The 17,117-nt window shown below is 45.9% G+C and overlaps 1 protein-coding gene across 2 annotated transcripts in view; it reads right to left on the bottom strand.

Annotated features, from left to right (window-relative positions):
• Positions 1 to 1,663: 1,663 nt before the first annotated feature.
• Positions 1,664 to 17,117, bottom strand: part of RFX4 (regulatory factor X4) — a 136,832-nt gene continuing 121,378 nt past the window's right edge. For both annotated transcript variants that reach the window (XM_039877868.1, XM_039877867.1), the window contains exons 16-18: positions 13,656 to 13,818; positions 11,726 to 11,864; positions 1,664 to 3,254 (exon numbers count right to left, since the gene is read on the bottom strand). In XM_039877868.1, coding sequence (XP_039733802.1) covers positions 2,982 to 3,254; positions 11,726 to 11,864; positions 13,656 to 13,818 — 575 coding nt within the window. In that variant the 3' untranslated portion in view covers positions 1,664 to 2,981. The remainder of the gene's footprint in view (positions 3,255 to 11,725; positions 11,865 to 13,655; positions 13,819 to 17,117) is intronic.

Genomic DNA, 17,117 nt, shown 5'->3' on the forward strand with positions numbered 1-17,117 from the left:
ATTGCCAAGACTCCTCCTGTTCTTCCTCTGACAAGTGACTGGCCCCACTCCCAGCTGCCAACCTTGCCCATTCTCATTCTGGTGGCCGGGTAGGAACCATCAGAGGGAGAGAAGGTGCACTGGAGTCATGAGCTCACAGCAGCTGTCGTCTTTCCTAATCAGATCATTCTCAGTTCTGAAGTTGAAGGTCGAGAACAATTGGGGACATAGGCAGTGCACTCACCTCCCAAGAGACAGGGTACCTTGTGCTCTGGAGAGAACGATCGCCCAGTCACCACTTGCCCTCATCTGAAGCCGCCTTCTTCCTCCAGCACTGACAGCTCCCAGTTCTTGGCCATGCTGTGAGGAGGAGGCACACATTGTCTCCCTTGCAAAGTTCTTGGAGTGACTACTTTGTTCTCTGGGATTCAGGCCCTTGTCGTGACTATTTTTGTCTAAAGATCTGGGCATTTAATGAGCTGTGGCTGTTACTTGTACATGGCTGTTGTTTATTGTGTGCTACTGCTACCTGGCTAGAGAATTTGGCAATTGCTTTATATTTGTGTGTGTGTGTGTGGTGTGTGTGTGTGTGTGTGTGTGTGTGTGTGTGTGTGAGATTAGTTAGTCAAAAGACTTACTACACCCTTTCATTTATGGAGCACTAGAGCTTTGGATCGTAAGGGAGCATTAAGTCTGCTTATCCTCACGTTTGTTCTATACAGTGACTAAATTTGAAATTTCATTCTTCCTCTCCCTTACTTTCCTCATATAAAGCCAACTAATGGATTGTGGCCAAAAGACCAAATTCATTTACCGTCAGAAAGTGAAATCCAACATCTACTTTCTTTTGGCAGAAAAACACAGCTAAATTTTCTAAGGGGATGCTATGCAAAATGTATAATTTTAATACTAAAATCATTTTCATGTATAAATATGTGATAGCAAATAAGAGCTTGGCTTTAAAAATACATCTTTCAGAATGCAAATTGAGCTGTCAGATTCTCATGCCTTTTGGTTAACATATCACTACTGCCATTTCTGGAAATCTCTGGCTCTGAATCGCTCATAGATCCTAGACCCTTAAAGTTTGGGCAGAACATTCAATCATTTTGCCTTTATGGCCTCACTCCTCAGCCCTAGAATCAAAATGCAGTGCTGGAGGAGAATTCATTGATGCTCATGGACTATTATTCAGTAATGTCGCTGTTCTGTTCCAGAAGTTTATTAGCATTTAAACCATGCACTTGACATATCTTTACACCTGGTGATCATTAAAACATAGAGAACTGAATACCAAGCGACCTCGTAATGGTGCTTGTATTGAAGAACAACGTTCCTGGAAGAGCTGAAAGGCCCTGCCCTTTGCTGGCATTAGCCATCATGCAGACTTAGTCTTGGATGTGGAACTGGTCTCCTGCAAACCTCAGTCAGACAGTAGGTACTGAACTGTTCTTTATCCACTTCACGTGGGGCCTATCTGAATTTTAATGATCATTTTAGAACAGGATGATGGGGAACTGGATAAGCACAACCGTACAGGACCACTTAGTTTTGTTTTGCTTATTTACGACCTAAGTATTCAGAATGGTAGTTATACTACACATTACACACAATACACACACACACACACACTCACACACACACACACACATCATAGCAAATGCAAAATGAAGAAAGCAGGTCATTTCAATACTTTTTATTTGAGTGTGAAGCCATTCATATCTTGCACAACTGTACAGATAAAACTATTTCCATTTGAGCTGTAGACATGATTATCACACTGAGTGGGTGTGAGCAAAGATTTTATTTACAGAACAATTGCTAAAACATCCGATGTCATATTTCCATTTATTTCTTACCCATAGGGTAATAGGTCCACCATAATTGCTTGGTGCTTTTTATAATACAGAAAGAAAACCTATGTTAATCTCTAACAAACCTCACAAATTGCTACAAATCTGACAGAAAAATGCCTACGAAAAAATTTTCCAAAAGTACAATACATTTTTATTTCCACACATACACAGTATAGTATAGGCTCAAAGGCACAGCTTTGAATTTTTTTCCCTATCAAAGTGTCGGAAATTATTATAGTCTTATGAAGGAACCATGAAAGTCATTTTCACACTTGGTGCCTGACAGGTTAATGTTTGGTCCATCCAGTTTCCCAAAGTTAATACAGCAGAGTGTGATGCTCAATGCCGTAAGTCCACATTCTCGCAGAACTTTAAAAACCCCTCCCCTGCCATTTGCTGACACTAGCCATTGTGCAAACTTAGGACAGATACTTGTATGTAGAAGAACCGGTCCCCTACAAACCTCAACAGACTTAAGGCATAAAGAACAGGCCTCTTCCTTCCCTCTAGACAGTGCTTACACTCCAAGACAATGCAGGTACTGTAACAGACATGAGCGTGACAGGGAATCCCGTTTCCAGATACCTCCATTTAGCCCTGGTGCTCCAGGAAGCAGCAATCACACCACCGGGAAGGAGGGATGCGTAGAACGTGTCGGAGGGCCGCTTGCTCATTGGACAGTGAGACGACAGACAGATGGCAGGGTGAATGCTCTTGGTAAATTATGTGCCCATCCAAGAACACAAACCAGATTCCGTCTCCAGTATCCATCCTTCAAGACTAAAGAGCTTTTTGTCAGCAGGAAAATAAGTGACTTACAGGGAGTGCTTGCCAACACAAAGCAAAGTCATAGAGGGGAAAAGGCACAGATTGCCCTGCCCGAGACAGTGCTCTATAGAAAGTCAAGACAAGTCTGGCTTGGCTACAGGAACCCAATCTCACTGACTCTTAGTGAGTCCTGTTTCTGAACTAAAGTTTATTCATCCCACTCTGAACCCCAGCCTCACGTTCATTAGGAAAATAGACGCCTAGGAATAGTCCATGAGTTATGATGTATAGAGATAAAGTCTTCTGGGGGAGGGGTGGATGGGTTCATTATTATTATTAATACTTATTAATATTAAATATGGATTCCTATGGTAGCAGTCATTTAGCCCATCCTGTGGAGGCCTCTCCGTTGATGTAAGCAAAGCCAGGAAAGTGTTGCATGTGCTCATACTCAGAATTCCTGCGCGTGGTCAGGGGTGTGTACATGTCACTAGAGTTTCCATACCTCGTGGAATGCACGGACGGGCTTGTGTAGCACGTGTTGGCTGTGGGCACCTCTGGCCATCGGGGGGTGACCGGGGTAGGATGCAGTCTGGGAGTACTGCTCATCAAACAAGGCTCCATCCGGGAAGCGGGGCTATTAAAAGGGTACTTGTTGAGGGAAAAGAAATTCCACAAAGTTAAAATTAGCCTGAGGTCACAGATACACAATATCAATCATGTTCACAGTTTTAAATTAAATTTCTGAAGATGCTATTAATGAAAGTCGATAGGAAGGAATGAACCTCTGAAGACTGAACCTTGGTCTAGGAAGCACCCAAAGGAGAAATTGAAAGGATTGCTTATCTTAGCCAGAGTTGGACTGGTGTTCACTCAACCAGTAACACTGACTTTCTGCTCTTAAGCTGGAATGTACTGGGAAGTCAAGCTCAAAAGGAGGAGTAGCCATACTGGGAATACAAGAAAGTGTGTGTGTGTGTGTGTGTGTGTGTGTGTGTGTGTGTGTGTGTGTGTGTAAAGCACAGGTAACAGCATGTCCAAATAGATATGGATGTTGTGAATTTTAGCATCGTCATAGAGATGATAGTCTCCACCCCATTCAACCCAATAGTTGTGAATTTTAGCATCAGTTATAGAGATGCGATAGGTCTCACCCCATCAACCCAAGAGAACAATACTGCCAAGTAAAAGCACAATGACATTATTAAAAATAGCATTTCACAATTGAATTCAATTACGAACTGCAGCCTAAAAGCAGGCTTTTGAAGAGGAAGCAAGTCAACAGCTTCAAAGCTTATTATTAGTGCCTATCATCTGAAGAACACCTATCTTTTTGGTTCACAGTCACTGAAGTCCTCGAAGATAAACAAGCAGGAACTGGCAAATTATTGGCCTTGGTGAGTGTGAATGTGGAAAGACTCAAAATAAGCCAAGTGAGAGGGGCGGGAAGGTGTGCTTTTGTGCAGGTCAAAAAAACAGGTGTTCATAGCTACAGGAAGAGGGGAAGCAGTTCTAGAAAGAAATAGGAATAAAAATAAGTGCATCTGAAGTGCTGCTTCTTTGCAATTTTTTTTTCCAGTTTCTAAGACTGCTATGCAAATAAGCCTCTTTTAGTACAATCAGAGGGGAGCAAGGGGAGGAACCCTGGGCTCCCTTTGAAAGCTCCCCGTGTGCAGGCCAGTCAACACAGGTTTCCTTGCTGCGCTAAGGGCCACCCCAACAAGGACAGGAGCCAGTCAACAAGGATGGCAAGGACAGCGAGTAGGGGAGAGAGTGTGTGAATTCTTCTGCTCCCCATCTGTCTTCCCTGACAGTTGGAGAGTGGAGCCCCGAGGGATTAGGTGGGAGGCTGCCTCCTGTGAGGGAGACAGACAGGCTGAAGCCTAGACAGCCGGGGAGAAGGGGTTATGACAACAATGGCTGCTCCTTGTAGTCAGTGGGGCCAAAGGGGACCATTCTGCCTCTTTGAGTGGGAGCCTGAGGGGCGCAGGAGAAGGAAGTGAGTCCAAAATCATGAGAAGAGGACCAGCTATTCATCAGTCAAGATAGAGGGATCCAACTTCTAGTTGAGAGGGTTTGTCCTACACAGGACAAGCATGCCTTACATAGCAAAGTGCAGCCACTTCACGGTCAGACGCACAGGTAGGAAAGAGGGAGAAGTGCATAGGTGGTGTCTGGGAACTCAAGGGAGAAAGCACCAAGGGCTGTTGCCAAGGAGACTATGGAAAGCATACCCAGGCTTGCATAATTCCTCAGTCAGATAAGAAACGCTTAAGTATTCTCATGTACTCGTCCTGGGACTCGACAGGGTGCTGTTTGTGTGACAGCTGTGGTGGATCTCCAGTCCTGGGAATTGTAGCCCAGGACCCACTCTAAATCCCAGAGAGACCCTTGTAAGATTGGGCCGTGCTCAAGAACACAAGATCCCGGGTATTAAACAGCTAATATTTAGGAATATTACCAAACAGTCTTTAATTTTTTCAAAAAGTTTACTTCCGCCTCCTAACATTCTTTCAAGTAAGATCCCCGGATGCATGTCACCTCACCTCGCGGTGCTCTCCCTGGCAGAGAAGCCTCCTCTCTGGTCCTCTGGCATGCCAAGCTGGTTCCCATCTCAGGGAATTTTGCCCTGCCTGCTCCCTCTGCCTAGAACACTTCTTTACCATCATGGCCCCCGAGATACTTGCACGCCTGCCTTTTTATCAGTCTTCAGCCCTCAGCTCAAATGTCACCTCCTCAGAGAGACTTTTCTGGACATCCTATCTCAAGGAGTTAAATGCTCCACCCTGTGCCTCTCAGATCCAAATCTTACCATCCTTCTCATCAGCTGTCTCTTTCTACTGGCTTCTATTCCTAAGCTCCTGGTGGGGCTTTCTCATGGTCACCTCCATGTTCTCAACATCTAGAATGATGCCTGGCACACAGTAGGTGCTGAATCATCTACTATTTGGTGGGATGTCACCACTAGAAAGAACCTTGGGGATGATATAATCCGACGCCATGTTGTACAGATGAGAAAACGGGTACCCATGAGCTGAAGCGTCCTGCCCAAAGTCACATGGCAAGCTAGTGGAAGAGCTGGCTCTAAACCCAGGGTAGGGCTTATTCCCCACATCAATCTGACTGGCGCATGACTGAACTGCACAGCAGAGGAAGAGCACTCCTTATTGGAAACGCAGCCCATTTAATTTTAATCTCTTTGTCACTCTTCCTGTAAGCTCTCTTGTCCCCTACAGACCACAGTCTTACGATTCTGCCCAGGCCTGAACCTGCTGGTCTGACAGACTGTTCACTTGCCTTGACTTACGTAGATAAAATGTCACAGTATGGACTTGGAGGCTCCTTCACACAGAACCCAAGAGAGTGTGGCTTTTGTACCTAATCAAGGACCTTAAACGCAGCTGTGTCCAGCGGTTGTGTCACAGACTCAAAGAGTAATTGCCTGGAAATGAGACTGGCTCAAAATATCTCCAATGTGACAATAAAATTCTGTTACCACAGAATCTGGCATGGAAAATTCTGTCCCATTAGGTCAGCTAATTGCAAATGAGTCAGTGACTCGTTTTCCCCATGGTGAAGGGACCATTGAAAGATGAGAGGCTGAAGTGTCCACTGCCTTGGCCTGGTGATTAACGCCACCAATGAAGCTTCTATTTAGTCTGGCGGGAGTGGCCGAGGTTGGCCTGTGGCACCCGCCTCACCTTTCACACTTACATCCGGTTTCATGCAGGGTCCGTAAGCATGCTGGGCACAAACCCTGGGGTCCAGAGAGCTCTGCCCAGAATAAAGGCGCTTTTTGTTGAGGGCCCATAACAGGAAGTTACTATTTTCTAGGTCAAATCACACGCTATTGCTACCGATGTCAAAAATGGAGGTAAGTCACCAGTTCCTACGCTTTTGAGAGAGGTATGTGAGGTGTGCTTGTGGGTACGTGTCTGTGTTTGTACGTGTGTGTACATAAGTAGTCGAAGGTTCTGTCCAGTGGCTGAGGCATAAGTCTGTCTCAGCTGTGACTGACTCTGGGCCTTCTTGGAACCATATTAAGAAGTTCTATTTTGAGAAACAACTCCCCACACCAAGGGCTGACTTTCCTGCACATGGAGAGGGAAGAATGAGCCCTTTATCCCTGACCCTTACCAAATGGACTGCTACTCGAGCAAGGGGTGAAAGGTGGCCCAGTCAGGAGGACAAACTGTTTTCCTATGAAAGGCGGCTCTCACCGCACCGAAGTTCTGCCAGTGGGCCTGCCTCCAGCCAGGCTTCCTCTGAGCCTCGTCTGGAAGAGGACATAGCTCTTCCCCCAAATCATTGCCAGACGATCCATATCTGCTGAGCTTTTGGAGTCAGTATTAATTGAGTTAATGCACATGAAACATTTAGAACTCCCATGTAGTACGTTTCCAGAACATATTAGCTATTATTAATATTCTTCTTTAAATCATAAGATCATGGTCCATTCATGATAGGGAAAACCTTAGTGGTCCTACCTCTCATTTTACAGATGAAGGAATTGAGGTCAAGAGAGGGGAAATGAATGACCTGGTTGAGGTTATATAGAAACTTAGTGCCAGAGTGAAGATCCATTCATTCATTCATTCCATCAACAAGTATTTCGATGTACCTACTAAGTACCTACTAAGGCCCAAGCCCATGCTGGGCCCTGGGAATATAATGGTCAGAAAAAAAGGACCTGGTTAGGTATAGTGAGAGAGACAGATACTAATTCTGTAATCACACAAAACATAACTATGGTATTACAAAGGATAATAATAATATACACAAATAGTGCTGTGAACCAGGCCCTGTTCTAATTTTTATTAGCTCACTTAACTCATTAACAACTTAACTCACTAACAACAATCCTATGAAATAGGTACTGTCATTACCCCCAGTTTTCACATGAGGAAACTGAGGCACAGAGCTAATGAGAGGCAGAGCTGGGATCTGAATCTGGGAAGCCGGGCTCCACAGTCAGAGATCCTACATCACTGTGGCTGATGGATTTTTACTGCCTTTGGCCCAGAATGGTAGTCCAAAGCGGAGCCCCCTGAGCTAACACTGTAGCATAGTCACTGCGCCTCTGAGGTCGAGGGCCCACGGGGCCTGGGCTGATCTTGGATGGAGATTCTGTGAAAGCTGTGTGACTGGCGGGCTAGGCTGGGCCTTGGCCATACAGATGAGAAATAAGGAACAGCTGTCTAGTCTACGCTGCGTGTATTTCTAGTCACACAGCTTCCGGTTGATCAAATGGTTTTTGAGCTCTAGGGGCCCAGTTTACATTCATGGCACTGACCGGGTAGAGGGTCCATGAACATGTGTTGGGTGAGGCTCAGAAATATTTGTAACCATGTATTGAGTCTGGTTTGCTTTCACTTTTGGGTCAAGCATGAGAATGGGGGACCAGAGAAGGCGAGGCTGACACAGTCCCTCAGTTCATTTTCTCTGATATGAACAAGTACAGCATCGTTGCAAGGAGGGTGTTTTTCTGACATAACTAAACCTTACACTGTGAAACCTCATTCATCTGGACTCTCTAATTCAGAAATTGTGAGAGTTCAAGCAGGACTGGAGGTTTCTCTTCCTTTTACCCAGGAAGAAAGCACGTGTTGTGCCAATGAGCAGTATAAACAAGGGCAGGTCATTTTGAGCATGTAAATGCTGGGATGCATACAATTATTGCACTTCACAGGTGTGTCTTATCAGTTCTTTAAGGCAAACCTGGCAGGCATACTTGCAGGAGTTCCGTTTTAGTTATTCTTCTGCTGATGACCAATGGCATGCTTTAACCATATTCTATAATTGCAATTTTTCTCCAATTCAGACTGATCTTTTCCCCAGTGAGTCTGATACAATGAAGTGTGATATTTCAATACTCAGGTTTGGAACAGTTCGGCCTCTGCTCAGGGCTAAAACTAATTAGCCCTGCAGTGGATTCTCCCCTGTACGCTCAACTTTAAACCAAAGAACCAGGAAAGGAAAGAAATAAGGTACATTGGGTGTGTGGTTCTTCAATTTGGAAACTTGAAACTTATTGAAAATGGTTGCAGTAACCTCCTGAATTTATCTCCCACCCTGCAAAACACACAGCAGCAGTATAGTGCTCAGTGGAATCGAGAGTTGGAAAACTTGCCTTGCATTTGAGTCTGCTGTGTCACTTAACTGGATGCATGACCTGGGGCAAATTACCCTCTGAGGCTGTTTCCTCATCTTTAAAAACTGGAGAAAATGCCTTCTTCCAGAAGGTGCTATGAGAATTAAGTGAGTCTGTGTATTTGAAAGTGCCTAAAACAGAGCTTGATGCATAAATGTTAATGAAAACTAAAACAGGATTCCTTAACTTTAGACGGTACATTCCCCAGAGAAGCACTGACCTCACTCATCAACCTGGCAGAGATGTGATATAATTAACTTCTCCTCAGCCCACTTTCTAAATGGAGACTAAGGCGTAAGCCACGAAGTGCACAGTGTGCGTGTGGTGGGGTCAGAGGTTGTCAAAGACCTTGCCTAAGGGCCGCAGGCTGAGGTGGCAAAGAGGCCAGCCAAGGACCCTATTGCTTCTCTCACCTCATCTGGATTCAGAAAGCTCCTCCCTGGGCTTCCTTTAGTCCTCAGCCCTTCGATTAAGCCCAGCTACTAAATGTTAGTGCTCCAGGTGGGGACCTTCGTGGCTTCCAGCGCGGAGGGTACAGACCTATCTGCGATCACCAGGGACCACGTGGGTCTTGAGGAGACCCTGGCTTCTTTTGATGGCAATGGCTTTAAAGATATCACCCCCAGAAAACTGGCTCCAGAAATTACATGAGGAGGGATGCGGGTGTGAAGAGAGAGGGAAGATAATGCCGGGAGCTGTGGCTTGTACTGGCCACTGTTGCTTAGACCAGTGTCTCCTACTGGAGCGTAAGCTCTCCCAAAAGAGGCTCGTTTCTGCCTCGTTCTCCACTGCATTCTCGGAGGCTATGGTGGTGCTTGCCACACAGGCACCCGACAATCACTTGAGGAATGAATGAATGAATGAATGAATGAGCTGCTTAGACTGTGTTGTTAAGTGTGACTCAGTCTATGGCAGCAGCTCGAAGTCATTTGTCAGATCGCAGAGAGGAGCACGGACTCTGTTCCCAAGAGAAGCAGTACCTAAGGAGCTGGCATCTCTGTGTGACGCAGTTGGAGACCTGCAGTGAATACACCAGGTGGTTGATTTAGTGGAACTAACTCCTTGGCTTGTCTGGGGATTATACCAGGGTTCCCCTGGGTACTGTAGATGGAAATCAAAACAGACGCCTGTTTGCCCCGAGCGCCATGTATTGTGGATACGTTCTCCTAGGTGCCCTCCCTTGGAGGCAAGCCTCTGTGCTGACAGCTGATGTAATCGCGGCCTCCACCCCAGCTCACGTCCTGCCATCTCTCTTCTAGCCTCCAGCTTGGGGGCAGAGCTCCCTGCCTCTACCAGCCCGCTTTCTGGTCCATGCTGTGGGTGCTGCGAGAGTGCTCATCCTGCCACACCCAGGCTCACAAGCCCGCCATGGCCCCCACACTGGCAGAACGGAGTGTGTGTGCTGGGCATACCACGGGTTGTGTATGCTGACCCTGCCCCGTTTACTCCTCTGTTCAATGAACACTCAGAGAATGCTGATGTACGAGAGGTGACAGAGGGTGGTACTGAGGAGCTTGCACAGCCAGGGTCGCCCTGCATGTGTTTAAATCCTCGGGCAAGTTACTCTTACTTTCTTTCCTGCATGGGTTTCTTTGAGGATGCGTAAAGTGCGTGGCACCGTGCCTGACATGTGACACATGTTCAGTAAAGGTCACCTGTTCCTTTTGATAGGTGGTGTGTCCTGTGACCTGGAGATACTAGACTTAATTTCTGCCTTTAAGGAGCTTTGGGGTCTCCCGTGGGAGTCAGGAAAGTCAGCGATGATAATGGTGTGAGAAGTGCTCCCGCTAGAAGAAAGCCCAGGGTGCTCAGTGAGAACGGGGGAGGGGCACCCACCAGTCCTGGAGGAAGCAAAGGCGTCATGACAGCAGGTGCCGTGAGGACGGTGCGATGCTTGTTCTGAACAAGCAGAAGAGGTTGAGGAGGAGAAGCCAAGCCAGAGGAGACAATATCAGCGAAGACATGGGGGGAACTGCATGGGGGATGGCGTGGCTGGAGCCAAGATGGGGGTCAGAGGTCACTGGGAGTCCCGAAAGGCCAGATGGTAACTAACCAGTCTTGAGAGACATGCTAAGGAATTAACTTGACTCTGAAAGCGATGGCATGCGAAAGAGAAGAGAGTGTTATGGCCAGTTGGGTTTTTGCCAAAAGATTCTTTCGGCTGCAGTGCAGGGGATGGACCGGAGCTGGGGCAAGTTCAGCGACGTGGAGACCCATGGGAAGGCTTTTGGCCATCATCTAGGTTAGGTAAAGACCTGAGCGGAGGCGAGGACAGTGGGCGTGCAGAGACACTGAGGATGTAGAATCGAATGGAATTGGTGACCAGCTGCTTTTGGGGCCAGTGCACGGGAATGTGTCTGAGGCAAGTAGACTGCCCAACACTGGTGTTACAGGTGCAGCCTCAACTTCTAGTCACCACGGGCCACGGAGGGGCGATCTGGTTTGTTAGACAGTGAGGAGCCAGAGGACGTGTGTGGCCTGAGAAGGATCTGATAAAGGGCCCACTTCGGGAGGATTCCTCTGGTTAAGATTATGTGTGTGAGCTAAAGACACAGAAGCACACGTGGGAGACTGAGGGGCCAGTTAGGACGATGCCGAGATAACAGCCCTGGTGGCAGTCGATACGGGTCTGTGCCAAGAGGATGGTGACGGTGATGGGAAAGGAGACGAAAGGTCCAACCTGAGGGCGGCTGCCCGAAAAAGGACAACAGACATGGCAGCTGACTGGATCCTGGGGTTAGAGAGGTCAAAGAGAGGGCGGAACATGTGCGTGAGAGGAAGTGGAGCCTGGACATTGGTAGGGCACCCACTGTGGGCAGCCCCTGGAGGGCAGAGGTGACACTGTGGGGAAAGACCATCCTCTCCTTGGCGACACACAATATACACAAGGTGCTTATGAACTGTGTTACACTGGCTAGACCTGGCACCAAGCATGCCAGTGCCTGGGCAAGAGGCAGGACCGCCGACTCACCTGTGCAGGGCTCCTGTGGTACGGCGGGTAGTGCAGCGGCCCGGAGATGGCTGCCTCGTGCGGCAGGGCCGGGTACTGGCTCTGCATCGGGGGAGGGTGCTGGTTGCCATAGCTCCCGTAGTTATAGCTTCCCGTGTATCTACAACGCATTAAGCATTGACTATTGTGAGTAACAGCAGCAAGAACAAGTCAGTTTGACATCTTTAAAACTCAACCTCAATTATTTATTTTTTACTTTTTATTCTCCTATGCTTTCTTTTTTATCCATTTTTTGTTTGTTTGTTTTTTTCCTTTCTGATTCTTACCATCTCCGCTCTGTGGCTTTGTTGTGCTAAGTTTCAACTCCCAGGTTGACATCCCTTGTCCCCTCAGCACAGCTCCCTCACCACCCAGCGAGCTCAGGGAACAAAAGCCAGCCCTGAGCAAAACATAATTAGTGATGGAAACCTCTAGTCCTGTTCCCTTAAAGAGCCTGAAGTCAAATAGAAAAAAAAATATATGAGAAGTTACTTCGGGATTTCTGTTTTCGAATTGTTCGGCCTCTGTATCCCCATGATGGGTAAGAACGTAGTACCTTCCTCTGAGTTCACGCCTGGGAAGAGACACCATGGCACGGACAACCAGGCATCAAAGACCCCAGTTCCTGGCTCCGCCACTTCTGAGCTGTGGGGCTTTGGGCTACTCTCAACCTTGTTTCTCCCACCTGTAAAAATGCTGCACATGCTTATTCTGAGGGTCACATGTGGAAGACACTCCGAAAACAGAAAATCCTGTGGACACATGTGATATTATCATCACTATTCTTAATAACCACTTTACAGGAAAGATGCCGATATATGACTACATGGGTGTCTAGCCTGCTGTTCCTGCAGAATCCAAAAGCTCTCTGAAATGATTTTCAAAGTTTACTCTAAACCTGTGGGAAAACACTCTAAGAGGCCCCCTGAGAAAACGATGGTTGCCTACTGACTGATCGGGGCACCCAAACCTATGTAAATAACTCAAAGTACACCCACAGCCGGGCCTGCGCCCATGCTCGGGGTCGCCACCTCGTGCACTGTGCTGGGCCACCATGAGGAAGGGACCTGAGAGGCCCTCCTCTTCCTCCCCATCCCCTCCACTGTGTCCCCCAAAGGTGGTCTGTCAGAACCTGGCTTGTGAGGCTTGCTGCACCCACACAGCAGGGAATAAGGACCCTTTTTAACATCTAAGTGTTTTTCAGATCACTGCACGTTAGACATTTTAAGATAAGTGTCTTTTGATAAAGACAATGCATAATAGCAAAAGCTATTATGATTCAGGTAACACTTTTAAATGGATTTGCAGTTTATTCATCATAGCAACATCACTATATAATGTGGGTAGAATGAATGATTTATTTATTCGGAGTCCAAAGCACCACTGGAACCCACTGGGATTCCCTGAACCCCATTAATACTTACTGCCTTCCAGGGACCTCTAGCTCTCAGGCGGGGAAGCCCTCCTCTAAATGGTCATAAAAGACTCGGACCTACCAGGAAGCTTTATAAGGCCACAGAGTGCTGAAAGAGCCACCTAGGGGAACTGCTGAAAGGGAGTTTTCAGCTTGAGACTTTACAGCAGTAAAGAGATAAGGACACAGGCTTTGGAGGTGGATAGGTACTCAGTCTGGACCCCACATTTACCAGCTGTGTGATCTAGAGTGACTGAACTTTGTCACCCAAACCTCAACTTCTTCATCTGTAAAATGGGGTCACTAACACCCACCTCGTCTCGTCGTGGTGGGGACTGACTGCATGAGACCGTCATACCCGGTACAGTGCTAAGCACGCTGCGAGAACTCGACAAAGGCTGGTGCTCTTCCCGTCTTTTGAGAAAACAACTGCCAAGTAAACCCTGTCCTTTAAAACCAACTTTAAAAGCAAGGCAACATCCCAGGAAGGTCACCTACCCGTGCTCCTCTCTGTGGGGATAAACTGGTACCCTGTGTGTGACCGAGGAAGAAGGCACATGAGTACTGCGCATACAGGGGAGCTGCTGGGAGTTTTCAGCTGGGGACCCCGCCGCTGTTGTCACCGTGTATGTTAGAGACCACGTGTATGACTGCATCGCTCCTGCGGAGACAAGTGGAGATGCATCAGTCACTGATACAGCTTTCGCACCCCCAGTTCTTCCTTAGGATGCTTCAGTTGCTTCGCATTGCTTTTTTTTTTTTTTTAAATATGCCTATAGCACATGGTCTTCCTAGGTGGTCTCCCATCCCAGTACTAACCATGGCCGACCCTTCTCAGCTTCCGAGATCAGACATCGGGCTTGTTCAGGGTGGCATGGCCGCAGATCATGGACCGTGGCTCCACTGGGGTGCGAACCCAGGACCTTCCTGCATGTAAAGCAGGCGTGCTAACTGCTACACTATGGAACCACATCCTCGCATTGCTCTTAAGCTGAAAGTCAAAATCTTTACAAAGTATGTGACTCTGGCCCTGCTGACCTCGCCAGAAACATCCCCTACCCTTTGCCTTTTTTTCTATCTGATACAGCCACATTATCCTTCATTTTTTACAGAGTACCACAATTCCCAGCACCACAGGGCCTTTGCACATGCTGTTTCTGCTGCCTGGACCCCTTTCTCTTCCCTTGGTACCCACACATTCTTCATATTGCGATACGGAGAATCTGTCTACTGACCCCAGTCCAGATCAGATCCCACTCTTCACTACAGTGCTTCATGGTGCCAACCCCAATCTGTAAACTCACACCTATTAACGAATGTGATTTGATTAATGCCTGTCCCACCCCCCACTCCCCTCAGACTCGGGGCCTTCTCTGTTTTGCCCACAATCGCCTCCCCCCAATGTTTAGCACAGAGCCTGGCAGCCAAAAGACTTTCAATAAAAATCTTAAAAGGAAGAAAAGGGAAAATAAAGGTAGGAAGAAATAGGAAGGGACAGACAAGGACAAAAGAAAGCTTGGGGCTATGTCGTTCAGACGGGCACAGCAAAAGAACTTTTCAACACTCAACGGGCATTAAGTATCCAACAAATTGCTTTAAGAAAAACATAAGTAGATTATTGGGTTCTGCTTGACCACTTCTTTTTTGAAGATTATTAGACAGTGACCTTAACGGTAACCTATTCCATACATATTATTAATTCTACTAATTTACTTTTTAATTGGATACCTTGAAAGTACTAGGGACTGAGAAAAGAAACCGACAAAATTCGAAACACTCAGGATGCTTAAGAATTTTATGAAGTGGTTAGAATTAAAAGTGGTAATTTAAGAAATCACTAATAATAATAAGCTCATTTTATTTAATAAACGCATAACTTGACAATAAACTCATCAACTTAATTACTAATAAATTCTAGAATGTTGACACAGTGGAAATAATTAAAGCTGTTTTAGAAGGTAGAGAGAATAGGATTCAACATCCCCTTGTAGACACGTGAAAAACTAAAGAATTGGTTTAAGGGAGGCCATTTTTAAGAAGCAAAAGAGAAAACTTGGTCCACCAATTCTATATATTCTGCAGCAGACCATTTCCACCTTAAAATTCCCCTGGAAAGATAAAGAAAAGGTTTTCACTTTAACAATTCAGTCTATTCCATCCCACAGACTTTGCAAATAAATAGCACACGAGAGTAGTTGCATTATTTCCATGGAGCAAAGAGCTGGTGGATCAGCACTATGCCAATTATGTGTCAGAGACCCCTTAAGGAATACTCGTAAAGGTATTTGAGAATGGAATCCTATTTTAAATACATTTATTCTTAAAAAAACTGTTTATTCTTAAAAAAAAAACTCTGTATTCAACCTTTTGTAAATCGGAGAATCTTTTGGAATGCAAATAACATCTTTCTTTTTTAATGAAGTGACGAAGGTGCATTTGAAGAGCATGAAAGGAGATACCATTAATTGAGCATCTAACGTGGGCCAGGCACTGTGCTAAGTGCATTACAACAGACCAATGTTACCCCGATAAACTTAATTAAAAATATTTTTTAAAAAGAAATATTGCCCCAGTTCATAGACGAGGAAACCGAGAGTTAAATCTAAAAGAATTTAAGGGCGCGCACAGGAGTACAGAAGATTCAAGACTATAAAATGAAGGTGGGAGTTACAGAAGAAATCAGAACAAATTCGGAGCAAAACGTGTACTCAGGAGTGAGGCGGAGCAAGCATGCCCTGAAGGTGCAAAGATTTCCTTTAGGTGGGCCTTAAACTTGGCTCAGAGTTTTCCAGGAGCCAATGCTGACAAGTGAGGAGCCGTTAAGATAGTAAACAAATCGCTCAGGAGTATTCTGTCCTTGGAATTGAGAACAAACAGGAATTCCTTTGAGCCGCCCTCACGAAGAGGCAACTGTGAACTGTTCAACAGTGTCCTCAACAACAGCCTTACGGTGGACTCCATGTCTTGATTCTTAAGACTGTTCTTTTTTTTTTTTAATAGGTGAGGCAATCCTCGGTTGACCTCACAGATTGCAAGGACCTTGTCAGCTTACAATCCCTTATTTTTTATTTTTTTACACCTACAGTACCTGGTCTTCCCAGGTGGTCTCCCATCTAAGTATTAATCAGGCCCTACCCTGCTTAGTTTCTGAGATCAGACGGGATCAAGCAAGACTGTCCTTTATGTCAGCATTAATTGCAGGCTACTGGTGTCGCACAAAAGTCCAGTTCAGGAAAACCTAGAGCGTTAAGGAACTTGCCCAGGGTCCCACAGTGAGTGGGCTCTGAACCCTGGTCCGCCACGTACTTTCCACTTAACTCTACCATAATGTTTCTTTGCTCTGGGTCCTAGTTCTGGCTGTAAGATCTTGGGCAAGCCTCTTAAGCTTTATGAGCCCTACTTTCATCATTTATAAAATAGGGTTAATAGTATCTATCTTGAAGGACTATTGTGAGGATTAACAGAGATAATATATATCGAGGCTGGCATGGGGTGAGCTTCTAGTGATATTCAAGCAGTCTTCATTTTGAATTCAGGAATTCTTATATCAGACTTGCTTAAAGTAGAAATTTTTATATTTCCCACTTCAGATTCCAAGGAAAAAGGACAAGTTTCTTTGGTCAGATTCTGTTACCAGGATTGGAATATTTGAATAGCAACACTAATTTAGCTAATTACAGCAAACTTCTAAACACGTTTTTCTATAAAATCACCGGTGTCCTTATCCACCCGTGTGGCTAAAAATATCCCCTCCTAATTTGCACATCTACATCATATTTTCCCCCAAAAGATAATGACTTTAGCAGACTGTTAGGCTCCATTGAGAGTAACTGCAACAAGAATAGAAAGAAACCCCCCTCCCCCAAATTATCATGTACCAGATGCCTGGATTTTGCATGATTTCCCTCTATATTTTGAACTGCATATGGGATGACTGTTATAATTTCTTTAAAGTATCCT

The sequence above is a fragment of the Pteropus medius genome, unplaced genomic scaffold (assembly GCF_902729225.1).
Source record: "Pteropus medius unplaced genomic scaffold, Ma_sr-lr_union100, whole genome shotgun sequence".
Taxonomy (NCBI): Eukaryota; Metazoa; Chordata; class Mammalia; order Chiroptera; family Pteropodidae; genus Pteropus; species Pteropus medius.